The 22502-nt window shown below is 36.1% G+C and overlaps 1 protein-coding gene across 5 annotated transcripts in view; it reads left to right on the forward strand.

Moving 5' to 3' along the window:
• LOC127876417 (uncharacterized) overlaps positions 1 to 12885 on the forward strand; it is a 34683-nt gene extending 21798 nt beyond the window's left edge. For all 5 annotated transcript variants that reach the window (XM_052421683.1, XM_052421681.1, XM_052421680.1 and 2 more), the window contains exons 5-23: positions 2503 to 2559; positions 2934 to 3002; positions 3229 to 3252; positions 3818 to 3904; positions 4255 to 4317; positions 4522 to 4845; positions 4891 to 5118; positions 5378 to 5428; positions 5632 to 5700; positions 6224 to 6349; positions 6510 to 6632; positions 6802 to 6885; positions 7295 to 7404; positions 8963 to 9052; positions 9439 to 9528; positions 9757 to 9861; positions 10332 to 10413; positions 10952 to 11560; positions 12202 to 12885. In XM_052421683.1, coding sequence (XP_052277643.1) covers positions 2503 to 2559; positions 2934 to 3002; positions 3229 to 3252; positions 3818 to 3904; positions 4255 to 4317; positions 4522 to 4845; positions 4891 to 5118; positions 5378 to 5428; positions 5632 to 5700; positions 6224 to 6349; positions 6510 to 6632; positions 6802 to 6885; positions 7295 to 7404; positions 8963 to 9052; positions 9439 to 9528; positions 9757 to 9861; positions 10332 to 10413; positions 10952 to 11560; positions 12202 to 12278 — 2468 coding nt within the window. In that variant the 3' untranslated portion in view covers positions 12279 to 12885. The remainder of the gene's footprint in view (positions 1 to 2502; positions 2560 to 2933; positions 3003 to 3228; positions 3253 to 3817; positions 3905 to 4254; positions 4318 to 4521; positions 4846 to 4890; positions 5119 to 5377; positions 5429 to 5631; positions 5701 to 6223; positions 6350 to 6509; positions 6633 to 6801; positions 6886 to 7294; positions 7405 to 8962; positions 9053 to 9438; positions 9529 to 9756; positions 9862 to 10331; positions 10414 to 10951; positions 11561 to 12201) is intronic.
• The last annotated feature ends 9617 nt before the right edge of the window (positions 12886 to 22502 follow it).

Raw genomic sequence — 22502 nt, forward strand, 5'->3', positions numbered from 1 at the left:
AGCCTGTACAAGGCCCATACCGTCTAAGATTAGCCTGTACAGGGCCCATACCGTCTCAGATTAGCCTGAACACGGCCCATATCGTTACAGATTAGCCTGTGCAAGGCCCATATCGTCTCAGATTAGCCTGTACAAGGCCAATATCTTTTAAGATTAGCCTGTACAAGGCCCATACCGTCTCAGATTAGCCTGTACAACGCCCATATCGATTCAGATTAGCCTGTACAAGGCCCATATCGTCTCAGATTAGCCTGTACAAGGCCCATATCGTCTCAGATTAGCCTGTACAAGGCCCATATCGATTCAGATTAGCCTGTACAAGGCCCATTTCGTCTCAGATTAGCCTGTACAAGGCCCATATCGTCAAAGATTAGCCTGTACAAGGCCCATACCGTCTCAGATTAGCCTGTACAAGGCCCATATCGTCTCAGATTAGCCTGTACAAGGCTCATATCGTCTCAGATTAGCATGTACAAGGTCCATATCGTCTCAGATTAGCCTGTACAAGGCCCATTTCGTCTCAGATTAGCCTGTACAAGTCCCATATCGTCTCAGATTAGCCTGTACAAGGCCCATATCGTATCAGATTAGCCTGTACAAGGCCCATATCGTCTCAGATTAGCCTGTACAAGGCCCATATCGTCTCAGATTAGCCTGTACAAGGCCCATACCGTCTCAGATAAGCCTGTACAAGGCCCATATCGTCTCAGATTAGCCTGTACAAGGCCCATACCGTCTCAGATTAGCCTGTACAAGGCCCATATCGTCTCAGATTAGCCTGTACAAGGCCCATACCGTCTCAGATAAGCCTGTACAAGGCCCATACCGTCTCAGATAAGCCTGTACAAGGCCCATACCGTCTCAGATAAGCCTGAACAAGGCCCATATCGTCTCAGATTAGCCTGTACAAGGCCCATATCGTCTCAGATTAGCCTGAACAAGGCCCATACAGTCTCAGATTAGCCTGTACAAGGCTAATATCGTCTCAGATTAGCCTACAGAACAAGGCCCATATCGTCTCAGGTTAGCCTGTACAAGGCCCATATCGTCTCAGATTAGCTTGTACAAGGCCCATACCGTCTCAGATTAGCCTGTACAAGGCCCATATCGTCTAAGATTAGCCTGTACAAGGCCCATATCGTCTCAGATTAGCCTGTTCAAGGCCCAAATCGTCTCAGATTAGCCTGTACAAAGCCAATATTGTCTCAGATTAGCCTGTACAAGGCCCATACCGTCTCAGATTAGCCTGTACAAGGCCCATATCGTCTCAGATTAGCCTGTACAAGACCCATACCTTCTCAGATTAGCCTGTACACGGCCCATATCGTCTCAGATTAGCCTGTTCAAGGCCCATGTCGTCTAAGATTAGCCTGTACAAGGCCCATACCGTCTCAGATTAGCCTGTTCAAGGCCCATACCGTCTCAGATTAGCCTGTACAAGGCCCATATGGTCTCAGATTAGCCTGTACAAGGCCCATATCGTCTCAGATTAGCCTGTACAAGGTCCATATCGTCTCAGATTAGCCTGTACAAGGCCCATACCGTCTCAGATTAGCATGTACAAGGTCCATTTCGTCTCAGATTAGCCTGTACAAGGTCCATATCGTCTCAGATTAGACTGTACAAGGCCTATACCGTCTCAGATTAGCCTGTACACGGCCCATTTCGTCTCAGATTAGCCTGTACACGGCCCATATCGTCTCAGATTAGCCTGTACAAGGCCCTTACCTTCTCAGATTAGCCTGTACACGGCCCATATCGTCTCAGATTAGCCTGTACAAGGCCCATACCGTCTCAGATTAGCCTGTTCAAGGCCCATACCGTCTCAGATTAGCCTGTACAAGGCCCATATGGTCTCAGATTAGCCTGTACAAGGCCCATATCGTCTCAGATTAGCCTGTACAAGGCCCATTTCGTCTCAGATTAGCCTGTACACGGCCCATATCGTCTCAGATTAGCCTGTACAATGCCCATATCGTCTACGATTAGCCTGTACAAGGCCCATGCCGTCTCAGATTAGCCTGTACAAGGCCCATACCGTCTCAGATGAGCCTGTTCAAGGCCCATATCGTCTTAGATTAGCCTTTACAAGCCCAATATCGTCTCAGATTAGCCTGTACAAGGCCCATATCGTCTAAGATTAGCTTACAAGTAAATCGTGAATGACATTACCTGCGTTTCTTAACTTTTTTATTGAGACATTTCTTCTAAACGAAAATCAATTTAGACAGAAAGTGTCGTTTCTGGTGAGCTTCTGCGGACTACACGGGCTTATATGGGACGACATTTACGCAAAAGCTTTAAGCCCGCTTTTCACAGAGCGCGGCTAATATTTATTGAAGAGCATGATTTAAAGTTACAGCTTATGACACGTTTACTAAACAATATGGACTTAACGTTAATATTTTGTCGAGAAACCCGAATGTATTAGTAAATAATATCTATTAATTTTAGTAAGTAATTTTTACAAAAGATAATTATTTTGATTGTATTCTATTCCAGAGCAACTCGAGGAAACAATGGCTGAAATAGAGGAGCTTCTAAAAAATCACAGGAAAGGTAACAAGATTTGTCTTCATAGGCGGAGAGAAAATATAAAGATAAACCTTACGCACATGTACTATAAATGTGTGAGTGTTTAGTCGAATATAAAACGCATACACGAACAGTTATTTCATATACATGTATGATAACTTGAAAACCATCTTTACCAGCCATGATTATATTGAAGTGATTGTTATATTATACATATGAGCCGTGCTCTGTGAAAATGGGGTTTAATGCATGTGCGTAAAATGTTGTCCCAGATCAGCCTAATTTAGGATGACACTTTACGCACATGCATTTAACCCCTTTTTCACAAAACGCGGCTCATATGTAATATTTGTACAGTGTATTTGTACCAGTGAAACGTGTTTTATGCACATTGACAGGAAAGAAGAGAACTAAACGCGATGAAGAAGACGATAAGCTGATGGAAGATGTTTTGCGATTGATGCAAGGTGTGTGCAATTATGGATTTGACTAAAAACGTATTCAACAAAATCATATTAATCAAGAGAAGTCCCAGTTCTTTAAATAAGATGACGTGGTATTCGGGTACCAATACTCTATGTTTTAACATATAAATATAAGTTATTAAGTACAGGTAAGACTGATAATACTTTTACACATGGATGTGTTTTATGTAAATCGCCAAATGTTTGTGTTGTTATTTCTATTAAACAGAGCATCCACCTGTGCCAGCCAGCGGTATGAAAATTTCTGTTTTCTTATAAATAATGAATCTTGGGAAGACAAAACGAAACTGAGTCTCGTTCTCGGAAAACGGGGTTAAATGCATATGAGTACAGTGTCGTTCCAGAAGAGCCTTTGTAGTCCTCACAGGCTTTTCAGGGACTACACTCTACGCTTTAACTGGATTTTCGCTAAGAAGAGACTTTCTTTAAAGAAAAGTACCTTGAAAACGGAAAGTGTCGTCCCTGATGACCCTGTGCGGACTGCACATGCTAATCTGGGACGACACGTAACGCAAATGCTCCCAGAGCTCGACTGATTTGTTTTAGCTGAATATGTTTTTCATTTTGTCAATAACTAAATAAGAACTTGTTATATTAAAATCCTTCTGTATAAGCAAAAATGTCCAAATTGGTACAAAGTAAGTGGGCTGACGAACATTTGTTAAACGATCGTGTTGTTGAAGAATATGCTTATTACTTTCAAACGTTTCTTGGCTGACAAAGCATTATAAATACTCTGTAATAATTCTCAAATCAAAATTATTTTATTCATTGTATTCTTTGTTCTTGTACTTCAGAAAGGCCAGATAGAGCCCTGTTAGGGCCAGACACGGACCGACTGCGAGAGCAGCTCATGGCAGGGTTGGGCCAAGGCGAGCAGCAAGGTGAAATGAGCTATTTAGACACAACGTATTAGGATTAAAGGATTCTTCTAATCATAATTTTCTCTTTTGTTATAATTTTATTCGTAAATAATTAGACCATTTACATTATGTCGGATTTAAATGGAATGTAATTATTTTGTCACAATCGTTCATCATGTACGAGCATAGATTATTTACTGTCAGAGGTTTTTATGTATCATCAGTGAGCAATTAATGTATATGAAAATTACGTCACTAAAAAGATATGTCAAATAAATCAACTTACTTTAGTAATGCGTAAACATGATTCTGATGCTTTACGAAAGTAAGAGTCGTTATTTTGAGATTGAGACCTTGCTGTTTGTTTTCAGGACAGGGCGATGATGGGCAGCAGACGGCATATGCAATGCAGCGTTCTATGCAGGAAATGGGAGGTTAGTGACTGTTGGTACAATAACAGCTGTTGATATATTAGAGTACTATTTATTTGTTTTATTGTTAAATATGCATAAAGTAATAAGAATTGACGCTCTTTAGTCATCGCGAATATAAAAATACAGCCTTTATACCTTGCCTGTTTAAGATTGTTGAAATAAATAATACGTTACTTTTGGTCTAAAATTTAAAACTCCCTACAGGGTTAGGCGGTGACCAGGCTTATCAACTACCACAAATGCTGGGAGGGTTAGGCGGGGATCAAGCGAATCAGCTGAGGCAAATGATGGGCGGATTAGGGGGTGACCAGGGGAATCAGATGAGACAAATGATGGGTGGATTAGGCGGTGACCAGGGGAATCAGATGAGACAAATGATGGGCGGATTAGGGGGTGATCAGGGGAATCAGATGAGACAAATGATGGGCGGATTAGGGGGTGATCAGGGGAATCAGATGAGACAAATGATGGGCGGATTAGGGGGTGACCAGGGGAATCAGATGAGACAAATGATGGGCGGATTAGGGGGTGACCAGGGGAATCAGATGAGACAAATGATGGGCGGATTAGGAGGTGACCAGGGGAATCAGATGAGACAAATGATGGGCGGATTAGGGGGTGACCAGGGGAATCAGATGAGACAAATGATGGGCGGATTAGGGGGTGACCAGGGGAATCAGATGAGACAAATGATGGGCGGATTAGGAGGTGTGCAGGGCAATGCGCGGGGACAAGGTGCACCAGGCGGAGGCGGTGACCGCGTTAATCAATTTGGACAACTTGATGGCTTAAGTGGAATAGGTAAGAGGTGGTGTTAATAGGATACTGACCAACATCGCTGATTGATCATTAATATTGGTTGTATTATTTTGTATTTGAAATATATAGCTTGTTTTGCTGACGTTTTACTATTTTGTTCCAGTAAAGCTATTGCTTACTCCTCTTTATAATTCCTCACTGATACACCAAACCGCAATTTCTATAGAAAATATTGATGATCTGTAACCTGGTTCCAATGGTCATTTAAAAATTATCGTACATTCTACACTTGTTTGTTAAGGTCGCGGTCGTGGAATGGATGAAGGACAAATAGGAGGAAATGGGGAGGAGGGTGAGTGACGTATTATTTTTCTTTCAAGCATTTATATTCCGATGGTAATGTTAACCTTTTCAACAATTATATGACAATCAAATAAATCATGGCAATGACTACTGTATAGTTGTAATATTATATGCTTTGGTTTCGAAGTCTTTGCTGAATAATTTCAATTTGCCATTTGCGTATATATGCTTATAAATATACTATGCTTTCAGATATTAACATCGCAGACCCAGGCGAAGGAGAAATTATGAATCAGCTTCTAACAATGGAATCAATCAAAGGTACATTATTATTTAAGAACCCAACACGGTCTCCAAGATGAACAGCATGTGATAATTTTAAAGTGACATGGCAAAACGTATTTTACCACAATACATGCACATTTACCTCATCACTAACATTGATGGACAATCAGTAAGTAAGAGGATATGTCAAGGATATTATACAAACAAGTCGAGTACGTAACGTCTACGTTATTGCATTCGAATAAGCCAGTCCTTTATAGCTGTATTTTGAAAAGGGTACATACCTTAAATAAATGCATCAAGTTACCGGTAATACATCGGAAAAAAAATAAAAATAAAAAAGGTCGATGTATGTGTGCTTTGATATAAGAACATTAAATGATATAAAAATATAATTCTGTGTTTATTGTTTGTAACTTATGGAAATGATGGAACCAAATTGATCCCAGAAAGTTCAAAACGGCATGTGTCTGTTATGAATGTGCATGAAAAATATGTCTTTATGTACTGTTTTGATGTATATTACCATCGAACCTACATCTGTGTCGCATTTTTTCAGCCCAAAACAATGCTGCTCCAAAGGCACAGGAAGGAATGAGCACTATAATAATTTTTGACACTTCCAATAGCATGGCTGGCGATGGAATAGTTCAGGCCACTGAATTTATTACAGCGTTTCTAAAAGGTATACACATTTCTTTTTAAGTAATAGTAATCAACTCAATGATATCAACTGAACACTACATTTCAAATGAAAATTATCTAGCTCTCTATGTGAGATAATTGAATAATCGAATATCAAAGAAGTACTTATTGCAATGACAGGTGACTTATTGTTTTTACAGGATTAGAGGACATCCGTCGTGCAGCAAACCTGGACGAAAACGTTGCACTCATAACAGTCAGTGAATCGGTTGACGTTGCGCACCATCTAACTAACGAATTTAGCAAAATACGCGAGATTTTACGTAAGTTTATTTAGTAATCATTATCTATATTTTAAGTCATAGTTTTAAGAGCGATCTTGTGCTCTCATTTGATTGGTAACTACAAACTTGTCTGTGTCGAAACTGCCTTATCTGATTTGTATTTATATTGTCTGATGTTTTGTTTATTGATCTGTTCAAAATCTTTCAGATGGGATATATGCAAATGGACCAACTAAATTGCACCAGGCTCTTTTGTTGCCTATATGTATCTTTGGATCAGCTCCAAATCTAGGTAAGACAGATAGCGACCAGGCGGCGCACATTTGAAGCGAGGACATACGATTTTAATGGCAACATTTCATTTCTGTAATCACATACAAATAATCTTTTAATAATACCAATCGAATGGTGTTCGTACGTGTGTTTGAAGTGAGCGTAAAAAGTTCTTTGTCGTAGTTGGTAAAGATTGAAAATGCAAAAGCGTAAACAATATTTTTCATAACACAATTCATAAACGCATTTAGTGTGTATTTTACAAATGTATTGGTAATCGTATAACAATAATAATATCTAAAGCATAGAACATACTAATATTTATTCACTATGTTCCATTAAACATATGTCTTGAGGGTTCGTAACTTATGTTATCCTTGAAGACACAGACGCTGTGTTTAAAACAATATTTGCCAATCCTTTTGAAGGTATACGAAACTTCGGCAGTCATGTTGCGGCACCACGTGTAATCCTTATCTCTGATGGACGACTCAGCATACGACCGGACGATTCACCACAGTCACAGGAAGAGAATCTGGTACATGTCTCCGTAAAGTATTTGTATACTCAATAGTCTGTGCAAGTATACACAAACGAAACATTTCCAAACTCTAATAAACTTTTTGTAAGGCTATCACTTATTAATCTTTTGTAAAACGGTAATCCCTATCTTGAAGTTTTTGCTACACAGATAAAAATAAGAGTGCAATTGTGGACTTTATTAATATCTCATTTGGTATATGTTTTTCAATGCTAATACAAGAATTTCAAACGTTTAAAAAGCAATATCAATAATAAAATAATTATTTGACATGAATCTGTCCATACAATTTTGTGTGTGTGTTTATTTTCAGTGTTAAACTAGATCTTCTTAAATGAGTTGGTTTTAACATATATGATTTGCGTTATGAGAAAACTGGGTTTAATTCATGTGCGTAAAGTGTCGTCCCAGATTAGCCTGTGCAGTCCGCACAGGCTATTCAGGGACGACACTTTCCGCTGTAATGACATTTTTCGTTTAAATGAAGTTTCTTCTTAGCTAAAATTCAATTTAGGCGGAAAGTGTCGTCCCAGATTAGCCTGTGCGGACTGTACAGGCTAATCTGTGACGACTCTTTACGCACATGCATTATGCCCAGTTTTCTCAGAACGCGACTCATATCGTCTGTTCTAAAATAAAACATGTGTTTGTAATTAAAAACATATGCTTGTGGTTTGATATTTAATTGATACAATTTTATATTTATTTTCATGTTTACCCTCTACTTAAGTTAAAATATAAAGTTTATTTGAAACTACGATGAATTAAATGTATTGCCTACCGAGGTTTTGTTTACCAATAGCGGTGATGCATTAAGATTGAATCGACAAATTAGTTATTGTAAAGATTGTTCATAACATGCGTTTTATCAAATAAATTTCGTTGAAAAGGAATTGTTTTAGTTCATTAGCATTCCTGAGAAATAATGCCAATTTAAATTCATTTAAATAGTTTATATCAATTACAGTTTTATCTCTCATGTACAGTCTGATAATAAGGTGCCACAGGTTGCCAAACAATAGTCGGAACGTGTATTTTGTTTCCTGTACACACCATAGTAAACTCGCGTTATCTTTGTAACTTTGACAGCGTAATGCACGATACATGTAACTGTACAAAAGAGCACTGGGTGCACCTAAATCTGTGCTGTCTGTTTCCCTAAACAACAGTTGGGTAGATGTTTAAAATGTTAGTTATAAACACTATAAATGTATATTATTATATGTTCTCGGTAAAAAATTCGTTAATAGCTTGGCTTCTTCTCAGCTGACTGTAACTGTAAGATCATCGAAACAACCAAGCCATTGAATACATGCCATGTTGGAGTTCACAAAATCGTCACAGATTGATTATAATGCAACAGTATATGTCGATTACTTTCTCGTATGACCTGTACCACTGACGTTCACAAACTATAAATTATCTAAAAAAATATTTCCACTCAAATAATGATAATACTATTTTCAGTGGCAATATTTCAATCGGACTTAAAACTTTTGATGCCCTCATGTAATGTCTCTTAGATTCTTGTTTTATTATGGGGTTTGTTTTTCAGTTGAAAAATGAGGCACTCAAGACGATGACCAGCTCCACAGAAATGACAATGTGCCAACTGACGTGCATACCTGTAGGGAACTGCAGTCGAGTAAGAAAATGTCAAAATGGCAAAAGAGAACGCTTTGTGTTGTCTAATAAAATAGACTTATAGACTGTGTTTAAAAGTATAATTTACGGTTTGTTTTGCATACATGTGCTAGTTTTAGTGTGTATTAAGTTAATTTTTTTAAGACCGTACAATATAGCATTACTTCATGAGAAAGACGACGAATATTATAGTAAAAACAGGCAAATATATACTTTGAGATGATGTGATAGTTCGTTTATATTTTTCACTCATATAATGATTTATATTGTCAATTTGGATAAAAAGTAAAATACATATAAATAACACTAAAATAGAGACTAAATTATTGTGTGCAAAACAAATGCATAAACCCTCACTACATTATAGCTCTAAATACTTTGTTAAAGGAATTTCTGGCGTTCCTCGCAGAGTCAACTGGTGGTCAAATGTACGAAACGTCGAAGGCTAAACAGCTTAGTCATTGGAACATGTACCACGTAAGATGTTAATTGTTTAAAGATGTTTAAATAACTCATGTATTTATTGAAATTATCTAGCGTATTATGCGGAAAAATTCATTTTTTAGTAAATGACTTGAATATTTTGTTTCATTAAGAATGTTATATCTTAAAAGTATTTATTTCATCGTCGTAAGGTATCACCTGCAACAAAAAATAACAATTACAAATAATGAAAAACATGCACAATGCATATTCCATCGACAGTCCATTGTTGCGACGCTGAAGCAACAGGGACAGTCCGAGCCGACCAGAGATTCCATCCACCATATCATATCTTCCCACATAGGCCGGTGCGATGGTTCTGACGTGGTGAGAATTGCAATCATGTTGAAAAGATAGATGTGTTTTTTTGGGGGGTTTGATCGGTCATTGGAGTAGATAACATTACTAAGCAACATTTTAAAAGGACGAAATTCATTTGAAACAGTACCAACTTTACGTCAATTTTTGAGTTGGCAACTTTAAGGTTTATTGTTAAGAAGTAAATAATATGAAATGATTGAATTATACAGCCAATATGCTTGCCATAACTTGAGTGACAGCTGTAAACAAAGAGAAATGTAAAACATAGCTGGGTACTTGCGCCAAAAGGAAGTACTACTATCAATACAAAGTTCTTTCTTAATAGCAGAAATAACAACGTAGCAACATTGAATAAGATTTGCAGGTAATTTTCATTTATCAGGTGCCACATAACTGGAACAGTCAATAGGTGTAAAGTAATGTTTAAAAGGTGTTTATGCTTTATTATTATTTTTGAACGTTCTTGCACTGTGCAGGATGAAGTGTTGGCAATATGGCGACAACCAGAACCGGATTTGGCTGCTTTTCAACGTCGTTTGCAAGAGCGGGAATCCGGAGGTAAGCGCAGCTGAGAAGGTATTGTTTATTGTTTCTCTCTATGAGAGCTGAGTCCATGTTCACAAGGCTCGTCAGAAATAGTATTTGCTTAAGTTATACTGAAGTCCAACTTTGAAATCCGAATATCATGGCCTATGTTTTATTATAAGCGTAGTAAATAATCGTGCAAAAAGTATTTAAGTTTTACACATATTTAAATTGACCATCACACAATTAACATTATATTAACAATGCAAACAGTTTAATAAGGAATTTAGTAATTTTAAGTATGTATATTGTATAAATGAGCTTTTTGAATAATGATCCCGACATGTTTCCTGGATCTGTGCTGAAGTTCGACTTGATAAATGTTTTACACGTTCTATAAACGATGTCATAGACACAATGTATTTTGCTAAGATATTGTAAGCTTAATGTTCATATAGTTTTGCCGTCATTATGAATAGGTAAATAGAGATGGGTTATTTTTATGAGAAAAATGAATACCGGGTATTAGAGAACCCGATAAATGTTATTCAAATCATTTGTTTGAACATAGGTATAATTGTGGGTGGTCAAGGAAGCGGAGCATCTGGCATCGGAGGGATGTCGATGATGGGAGGAGGTCAGGGCATGACTTCAACTATGCCACAAAGTATTGATGCTGGTGGATTGCCGACGGGCGAAAGGGGATTCGCAACACCAGAGTTATCACATGGAAGCTCGTCCGCTCAAACAGGTACCCAAGTTCCTTCACGCCAAGTAGGGCGAGAAGAAAGTTCCCAGAGTTTGGCGGCGGTTAACCGAGGAGTTGACGGTTCACAAGCTGAAGGTCATGCTCGTCCTAGAACAGTCAACAATGGCAGAGAAGATGGCTTCAACATCGGCATGCGGGATATGTTTCACATGAACGACTACGCAGTCGCCCAGCGCAGGCGACAAATCGAGAAGGAGCGAGCAGAATTAGACAAATTACCTAAACTTCCCGCGGAGCAGTTAAGGCTAGAGAAACTTCCAGACACAGGCAATATGCAGTGGCCTTCCAAGGAGCAATTGAGGCCTTCACATAAACTGGAACGCGAGGTCACAACTACCAGACTTGTATCAGACGTACCACGCCCAGCAAAGGCATCTCAACGCGCGAACAGAAGCGACCAAACGAAACCAGGTACTTGTTCTCTTCACGAATTACTAACAAACGCTCATACCATCGCCATTGTAAGGACAACTTTATTTGTCATTATAGTGAATGAGTCAGTGTATACAGTTGTGATTCAGTTGCGCAGTTTTTATATCTGCATTATAGTTAGGTTTTATCATAATCAAAATAATTTAGAATCAGATGCGATCCATGATTATAAAAATGTTTTGAATTTTGTGATGTTGTTGATATGTTTATTTATAATGTAATATCACACAAAAGTATATAATTCCAAACTAAAAAGTATAAACAGTTCACCAGAACACATGTATTCATACAATGTAACACTTTTGCATAACAAATAAATTTGTATTCTGAACTCGTACATGAAACTTTTGGTGTTTCTCGACTGTTATGATACTTCTTTAATTCACGTCTCACTTACGTTTAAATGGGTATCGTTAATATTACTATTGCTATTTAAGGTGTTGTTTTTATCCGTGTGTTAGAGAAATACTTTACACCTGTTTTCTATTTTTTTTATGCCTTCATATTACTTGCGATACAGAAATACACTTAAACTAAATGATAACAATGCAAATTAACGCAATCTCTAACTATGTAAAAACCACTAAAGACTCAAAAGACATTTGTCATGTGAATTTCAGGCTGGAGAATAAGGCATCAACCCAACAAAGGCCCTGGCCAGAAAAAATCTCAGTCAGATTCCTCCGAGTCAGACTAACGATCGACGTGTTTTTTTTTTCAAACACATTATAGTGATATGTTAATTTTTAAAATGACTGTTGTTGAATGTAATAACATTTCTGGTGTGATGATTGTTAAATCACATTTTATTGTTATTCAAATGAACGCAGCGAATGAGTTTGGTGTCGATGGCACATTATTTTTACTCAACAGATAGAAAAATATTACGTTGATTAAATTGAAACTTATACTGTCATATAAAGAACATTTTGGGGTTGATTTATGTTGATTCCCAACTTTTCAATACAAAACACATAGCATTCTACTTATTATTTTGTTTGTCATTTTGTTAACCTTGTCCAAACTAGGTAAAATGCCCATGTATGCTTGTTATAAAAAGATTGTGCTATAAGATAAATTTAGCTTGCAAATATTAACCCCTTACGTGTGAACTGTAACAGAAAAAATACATTTCGTTTATAGTAAATACATTTATCGACCGAGCTGTATCTTTTTTCATATCTTTCTTTTATAAAATGGCATTGCTATTTAGTTAGTAATTTATTTAGTTATATTTTGGAACATGTTTTGAGATTAGCTATGATTAAGATTATTACATGGCGTAAACTATCATGGTCGTGAAAGATTGCGTTTCTTTTGTATAAAACATTTCGCGGCATTAAAACTAAAATTAAACGAGATACAAATATATCACTTGCACTTTTTCACTTGACTTCAGAAACGGATAATTTGAGGGAACAACATATTACTAAGTGGTAAACGTATAATGAAGTACGATTTATGCTGAATATTTGAACTATTTTAAATAAACATAAAAAGACAATGACCCTAAACATCAAAATCAACAAATGAAAATATCTCCACATTACAGACAACGGTATATGTATAATGCATTTTCCATCAATGAGATTTATCGAAATGAATCAATTTAAAAGTATAGTCTTCATAGTCGATTTATGATCCGCTGGACAAAGAACCATCTTTATTTCAATGTTGCCTTGTCGCACGGCACAAACATATTTCTTCATATTCATAGTAAAGCCTTTAGTCTTTTAATAAACTTTTCTTGTAATTTTGAACGTAAAACTTCCCTGTTTGTAATTAATCCCACCACAGGATCTTAATATATAGGAGCCTTCCTCTGTGAACAGGTTTAATGCGTGTGCGTAAAGTGGCCTCCCATATAAGCCTGTGCAGTCCACAAAGGCTTATCAGGGACGATACTATCCTTTTTTATGATATTTGCCGTTTAAAGAAAGTCTTTGCTCAGCAAAAATCCAGTTTATGCGGAAAGTGTCGTCCCGGAAAAGCCTGTGCGGACTGCACAGGCTTATCTTGGACGACACTCTACGCACATTAATTACATCCATTTTCACAGAGCGCGGATCATAGTCATTAACGTCTTTTTTTATAAACCTACACATTATAAGGGCAAATGAGAAAACCCGAATACTCTACTGCAACTCCTAGCTTAGTGTATGCATCGACCTAGTCATATGAATAGTGTTCCTCTTGCCCAATGGTTGGATACCTATATAACCAGCATAAATCACATGTAAATGAAAGACCGTGCCCTCTTAATTCTTTTTTTTTTAACTTTTTTTTTATTATTCAATATCATACATACAATGTAAACATGTATATGATCATACAACATAGTGATTGTACAAAGCAATAAAGTTCAGACATGTTATACAAGATATGCTAATATATATTTTGTTAGAGAGAAAAGAAAAGAACAACAGAGGAATAGTTATGAAAAATGATGAGTTGTATAAAGTCGGAAGAAAGCATACTGGACTTGTGTGTTTTGTTGTATATTCACAATGATCTTGTGCCCTCTTTATTCGGTCCGTATAGATTATGCATTGTTTGGAATTGTTTTTAAATTATCATGGCACCGTTTGGGGTGTTGGAATGTGCTCTTAATTGACACCCTTGCACAGAATAGAACTGTTCTGTTCTGTTCTGACACCCTTTTCAACGTTTAACACAAAATTCAAATCTGATTAAAAGTTTAGTTCTAACGGATCATAATCAGGTACATTTATTATTAACAATAACTTAAATTAATGATGTTAAATGAAACTCATAATAATGCAATTAATTTGCGATCTATACACACAAGCATAAAGATGGTATTTGCAGTTTAGGGAGATTTTCTTTTGTTTAGAGACATTTTTGTGCTGTTGATTGCATATGTTTTTAAAACACGATAAACTCATTCTTAAAGTCGCAAAACTACTGTCAGTATATAATATGTAACTTGATATTGACATAACGACGTCTGTCATGCGTGTTTATATTCCATCAAAGCGCAGTTTTATCTTTCTTGTGTGAAACTGGACAAACCTCGTGCTTTTGGTCACCTCGCAATTGATCCCATAATTCGATATACGACATATATTTGATATGTGTGACAACAATAAAAACTGTTTCAAAATATTATATTATTCAATATTATTGCTTGAAAAAACATTGCCCTCATCCATTAAGCGTATTCTTGTAAAGTACGTTTAAACGCGTCTCAAGATGCTCTTCAGTTATTCAAAAGTATTTGTCTTAAGCTCTTCAAAAGTCTTCTCTCATAATTGGTGGTGTGAACTTACTACGTGGGCGAAGCTAAACAATCAATTTCGCTCCGGAGTGCACTTGCGTACAAACAATGAGTTCGAATTTATAAGATCTTAAACATTTTATAATGATTTCACCGTCGCGTTGGGAGCATCCGCTCATCAATCGCAAAACTAGTAAAAACGCAAATATCCTTTTTTACATTTTATTATCAGAACACTTTGTGTTTTGAAGAGTTATAGAAAAATCAATAAAGCAGTTTACATTTAATTAATTTCAATAATTATTCCATAATGTGTTATCAACTATCGGAATAAAAATTGACATTTAACAACCCAAATATTAAATGATTGAATCAAATACCGTAAAAGTTCAAGTCTATGGAAGTGTATATGGTACACCCTGATGCTGTGATGATGTCAACATTCTATGACGGCATGATATGAAAAAGGTGTAAAGACGTAAACAATAACTCATCGTGTCGACTAAAACTATGACGGCAAGTTATTTTCACATGAGCATGACGCAAACAATTATGTTGATTTGTCGACTTAGATCATATCGGCCAAATATTTTTTCGGGAAAAGCCGGACACCTTTTTGTCGAGACTTTAACTTGATGTCGTTATGGCGAGTAAAATTAATGAATGAGATGATCATTTCAAATTTCAACAAAGTAAAAATACTTGAAAATAAATCAACAACGTGCATACTATTCGAAATATAAGATCAACATGTCCATTAATGTTACAACATGTTTCATTTTAGTTTAGTGCACTTACGTATTTGAGAAAATTCGAATGTTTAAAAGGTCGGTTGCTAAATTATCATGGACACTTTTTAACCGATCATCTCAATGACAATGGCACATCTTTTCCCGATGACTCTACACTTTTTCCAGATATATTACACTCTTAAGTGAATCAGAAATGCAGAATTCGCTGTGGAATACTGTTAAAATACGCAAGCAATACATAAAAAAGTATATTCTGACATAAATTAAAAACGAATTACCGAAACATTTTCTTAGATCTTTGGAATATGATTATGATTGTGTATAAAGGTGAAAGATAAACGTGAAACTAATTCGATATGTCTGATGAGAGCTGTCTATATGACCACATATTTTCCAGTTTTTGAGTCACCCAACTTCGCTTTACATACATGAGCTTAACCAATTTTAACTAACGTTCTTTGAAGCGAAACGCTTGATATAAAGCATGTATAATTATGTCCTAATAAAGGTACTTAGGCCATTTACTTATATATTTTATAGCATGTCATGAAACATCACTCTGCTAAAACTTCTACTTAGTGATCATTATCAGTAGAGATGCAGGTCCGACATTCGTTTAACTCATCCAATAAAGTGATTTAGGGTCAGGTGAATCGTACTTCGAGCTAACGTTATGATTGCATAAAAGTAAGTGCTCCATATAAGCAGAGCTCATGATAAAGAGAGTTTTCTATTCTCTTTTTACTTATTTGTGGCTACAGTATCGTCTTGATGATGCGATTCTAATGAGTACCAACGACAAAGGATTTTATGAAGAACAAAGGTGTATTTGCCTCTTAAAGCCCCTTCGCTCCCGTTGTTTAGAGCACTGCTAATAATAAGTAAAATTTATCCACATGCTCCGTTGTATTACATTATGCCCAGTTTTCTCAGATCGCTACTCATTTTAATTTTATTTAAAAATTGCTATTATCATATTAATAGTATAAATTAATAGTTATGTGATTTTTGAAAACGAACAACGCCATTGGATATATATCACTTGTGTTTGTAATTAAGTTGTTCATTGACTCCCAATGTGTCGTGCTTGACCATGCACATTGATTCGTACTTCAAAATGTTTGGTAAGAATAGCCAGACTATACATAAATGCATTCCAGGTAGAAGATAAAACTCGGATATCAGATTGCCCAATTTGTTGAAAGTCTCTGTTATCCGAAGTGTTCTTTATCGGGAATCAACGTGTCTGTAGATTCAGGAATACCACCTATTTAAACATGCTCCATCTTCGATTATATTTCATTGAATCCTATCCAAATTTCAGCATTAGAAGCAAAGTGATTTCTCATCATACTGGAATATCAAACAAATTCTTGCAATATATCTAATTAGTTTATTTTCTTGAAATGTTTACTTTTCTTCAAGTTCATGCTGTTAACGACCGAATTTTCTATTTTTGGTGTAAAAATCTACCATTCTCCCGCGAATGTTTCATTCCCAATAGAAAAGGACACGCCATTTATCAACTAAACAATGTGCCTATTAAAAACTTATCTTAATAATATAATTTAAAAAACCCTGAAGAACTTAACTCTCGAGCGTAGCTTTTGTTTTGGTCTGTTATCGAAGTGCCATCGGTTATCAAGTAACCTCATTACCATCGTGATTAATGGACTCTCAATTGACCTAATTCGATGAGTGCCGTTTTGTGCAAAAAATGTTTGCCCCAATGTTATATGTGTTTCATTATCTGATACGAAAGTGAAAATATATTAATTGCAAGAAACATCATAATGCACACACAATATTTCCGCGAACATCTCCAAACGACTTATGGTTTGTTGATCGGCCAATAATTGTGTGAACATTTTAAAACTGCAATCACGACATTTCACATTTTAAATTAGGATGTAATTTGGTTTAAACATATTTATTCTAGAATGTGTGAACAAGATATTTTACAAACATCTTAAGTTTATAGGATTGGAACGGTAGCAAAGCTAGTAGTGTTCCTTTCCCCAGTAACATATTAACATACATAGTGACGGTAATTTGCATTTCAAACACAAAACAATGAATAATGATTCGAGGTTAAACAAGTATGTGAGTAACATTGGTATCAAAATAGTTTTTTTTAAATATTGAAACAGTGTATTTAAGAAAACAAAGTAGAATCAAAGAAATAATTGTTAAGAAAAGAAAATGTAAAAAAAAAATAGAAAACCGATAGTTATATCATCCCGAACCTTCCCGAGCCTTCGATGAAACTAGTGACTCCATCAAACACAGCTAAATTATCTATAAAGGAAAGATTAACATCGCCATACAATAATGTGCGCAATGATATATCCGTGTATTGTTCTATAGTTCTCACTAAAGTTAATCTTAAATTTGCATGTAAAGGACAGATCAGAAAAAAGTGAGTGGTGTCTTCTATTTTTCCGCATTGACAAAGCGGCGATGGAACTAGATTTCTATCATATAAATGTTTCTTAAGAGAACTACAGTTAGTTTTTATACGTGTGTGCAACACTTGATGCTTTCGCTTACCATAATAAAACAATGGATTACTACGACGTTTGTTAATATCAAGTGCCATTTTAAAATCAGATATGTTATCAACAAGCTTTGCTTCGTCTGGAAGTGAATTTCAAGCAGAAATTGTTGAGAACAAGAAGGAATTTTGGTACAAAGAAGTCCTAAACCGAACACCATCTAAGTGGGATGAATTACGTAACGATCTTGTAGATCGCTCACCAACTGATTGTGGGATCAGTGAGGACAAATATTCTGGACAAAGACCTTTGACCATTTTGAAGAAAAGAATGAGTTTATGTTTTGACCTTCTTGTGCCGAGAGTTTCCCAACAAACTTCGTTAAAAAGTAACCTTGAAGACACAAGTCTGGTACAGCCGGAAACAATTCGGGCAGCTTCAGTTTGAATTAGGTCTAACTCATTTTTTTTCATACATCGTACAATTATCCCATACAACATCGGCATATTCAAGAATTGGTCGAATAAACGTAAAGTAACATATTTCAAGAGATCTTCGATCAATGCGGAAGCGGAGCTTCTTTAAAATGTTGATGCGTGACCAGGCCTTTAATTAATTTACTCAATTTGTTGATGCCAGCTTCCATCTTTTGACAGAACAACGCCTAAATGTGTGTGACTATTGACTGAGGGAATTGGAGTATCATACATATGCAGAGGCAAATGATGGGGTTTGTCCCTCTTACGCGATATTATAAGTGATTCCGACTTCAGTGGGTTAAAGTTTACTAACCATGTATCGGCCCTTTATGCAATTTTGTCTTTATCGCTTTCTAAAACGGCGGCTGCAGAAGTAGAGGAAGTCAACAACTACAAATAAACTAGTATCGTCTGCAAATAAGTTGATATGAGCTTCAACGTCATTTTACAATGTCATTAATGTATACAAGGAATAATAGGAGACCAAGAATCGAGCCCTGTGGCACTCCAGCCCTGATTTCCGCTTGGGAAGAGGAAACCCCGGGAACTACTACCTTTTGATGCCTTTGGTAGAGATAGTTAGAAAACCAGTTCAGAAGGTTATCTTTGAAACCGGCATGTTTCAGTTTCAATAAGAGGCCACGATGCCAGACTTTGTCAAAGGCTTTACTTATGTCGAAGAACACCACCCTGACCTCCAATCCATCATCTAATGCTTTCCAAAACGTATTGTATAGATATGTGAGCTGGTTGACAGTCGAATCACCTGGCATAAATCCAGACTGAAATTTTGTGAAAAAATTGGAATCTCGAAAGAAGTTAAATACATGTTTAAAGAGAATCCTTTCCAGTACTTTTTCCATTGTATTAAGAAGTAAAATTGGACGATAATTCGAGGGAATAGAAACATCCCCTTTTTTGAATGTTGCGCAAACGTTTGACATTTTCAAATCATTTGGTACTGTTGACGTCGGCAAAGACATATTAAAAAGATCGCAGAGTGGTTGACTTAGTTCATTTGCTCCCTCATGTAGTACCATGTTGTTTATACCATCAGGGCCACAAACTTTACCCATAGACAGATTCATAAGAACGTCCTTTACTTCGCAAGCGGTTATTACTATAGACGAAAGTATCTGTTGATTTGCAATGGAGGCTAACTCCGGTAGAACGTGACCAGACTCATCTATATATGTCTGTTGAGCGAAGAAATCATTAAGTACTTCGGCTTTTTGAACTTCGTCAAAAACCAGTTTACCAGCGCAGTTGACGGGTAGAGGTAATGTTTTACTAACGTTGACTGTAAGAAAAAATTTCAGGACTTTCCACCAATTCCGCGAGGAGAAATTGTTGGATTTGAGTTTGCATGCAAGAGAGTCGTAATATTTTGATTTGGCAGAGCGGACAAGAGAAACTACTTCATTACGAAGTACACGAAACTTAGTCCAGCTAGATTGGGAATTTGTTGCTTTAGCTTTCCTATAAGTTCGTTTTCGTACTTTTAATTTTATTTCGGATGAGAGCCATGGCGGTTCGGCTGGGCGGACGGTGACGTCTTTATTTGGTATACACTTAGCTGCTGTATCAAGTAAAACGTTTGCAAGATTTTAAGTAAAAATATTAAGATTGTCACTATATACGTTATTCCATTCAATATTTGATAGGTTGCTTCTAAAAGAGTCGTAGATTCCCTGAGTCGTACTTCCAAATTTTACGTTTATATCATAGATGGGATGGCCTTTTGAATTTAAGAATAACGAATACGGGACAATGATATCTTATCATTTGATCAAGGAATGGTTCACCTACCCCTAGAGAAAATGACAGATTCTTTATTTGAAACAAATATTAAATCAATAATAGAGGACGACGTTTCAGTACAGTGAGTGGGACCTTGTATACACTGATCGAGTGCAAACTGCTGCAAAATGGAGGCGATTTTACGTTCAGCTTGATCAAGTTGGGTGTTAAGATTAAAGTCACCCAAGACTTTAATGTCATTGATGCCTGCTTCTTTTGCCAGCCCAATTGAGTCCTCAATTTTGCTGAAATATATGTTATCTGAATTTGGTGGTCTGTAAAAAGAAACGATTAGAATTCGTTTATTCGAATGAGGTCGAACCTCCAACCAAATTGCTTCAAGATTTGTTATTTCAAGATCTGGTCTTCGAGTAAAATTAATACCATCCTTGACATAAACAGCAACTCCGCCGTGTGGACCGTGAGTTCGATCACGACGGACGGGTAGGCTAAAACCTGGTATAAACAACTGTTCGTTACTGATGGATTCTTATAGCCACGTTTCTGAGAATGTAATGATATCGAATGATCTCAATTCTGCAGTTAGCAAATCCAGTTTATGAAGAAGACTTTGAACATTATAGTGAACAATCGACAAATTGTGAGAAGAGTTGAAAAAAATGGGACATATCTAGCGATAAGTCAGTATGGGATTCTAGTGATGATGAGGAATCACTAGCTGATGGTCCGGGGTTAGGGTGGATATCGCCGGATATACTAAGTAGAAGACAGTATAGCCATAGATAAAGTGTTGACACAAAGACTGTTTTAATCAATAGAAAAATGAACATTATATTTTGCATGAGTTTGTGACTCTTTGGACAAATACGTATATGGGTCTGTATTGTCAGAGTACACTCGTACCCGGCTTCAATATGAACAGCCGCAGATTTTAAAAACACGGGCATATTAAAGATAGCAATGAGGTAATAAAACGTGATTGGTAGCGGTAAGAAGTAATTGATGTGTAGTTTGACATTACAGCTACTCTTGTTTGGTCTTTACTCATGATATACAAAGGAGAAACAAAATAAACATGTAAGCAGCTGTCATGCCAAACAAAGTCGACAAGAGGAGGTTCATGCAAACTCTCGGGAGGTTCAATATGGTTACTTATCGGTTCCATGTAGAGAAAAACAGAATGATTATGTATCTGTTAGAAAAATTAAAAAAAGATAAAGCTTTTTGAAGAAAAAGTTCATAAAGAAGTTCATATAATAAACATGGTGGTTATGTCAGACTCACGAGATCAATGAATAAACTATTACGTTTAACAACAAATTGATATAAATATGTAAACTATATAATATCCAACAATTAATTGTGAAAAATCACGACTACGACTGCTAAGAACGCGTCAAAAGTAAATGAACACGATTTTGTTGTTCAATACTAATGTGTATAAATATTACAGTTTATCTACGAGACTGTGAGGAAATAAATTGATAAGTTTTTAAGATAAGATAAGATATATAATGTGGGTCAATTGTTATTCTAGTTAAGGAATCATGCCACAGATATCAAGTGTCAAATGTATACACTATAATAGCCAACAATAATAGCTAGCAATTAATTGTGGACGAATCACGACTACAACAGCTAAAAACACGTCAAAAGTAAATGAACAAGATTTCGTTGTACCATACTAATGTGTATAAATATTACAGTTTATCTATGAGACTTTCTAAAAATTCATCAGCACTATAGAACAATATACAATTCAACAGTATACAGATTCAACAGCATTATAGCACAACACACATATATATATATATATATATATATATATATATATATATATATATATATATATATATATATATATATATATATATATATATATATATATTAATTCAACAGCATATGTCAAGTATCACAAGTCGTGATTAGAATATGTATTCACAAAACAGGTATGGAGCAGTGAGGATATAAATTGATCAGCTTTTTGAAAATAAGATAAGATATATGATGTGGGTCAATTGTTATTATAGTTAAGGAATCATGCCGCAGATATCAAGTGTCAAATGTATACACTATAATAGCCAACAATAATAGCCAACAATTAATTGTGAAAGAATCACGACTACAACAGCTAAGGATGCGTCAAAAGTAAAAGAACAATATTTCGTTGTACAATACTAACACGTATAAATATTA

This window comes from Dreissena polymorpha, chromosome 4 (assembly GCF_020536995.1).
Source record: "Dreissena polymorpha isolate Duluth1 chromosome 4, UMN_Dpol_1.0, whole genome shotgun sequence".
NCBI classification, from domain to species: Eukaryota; Metazoa; Mollusca; class Bivalvia; order Myida; family Dreissenidae; genus Dreissena; species Dreissena polymorpha.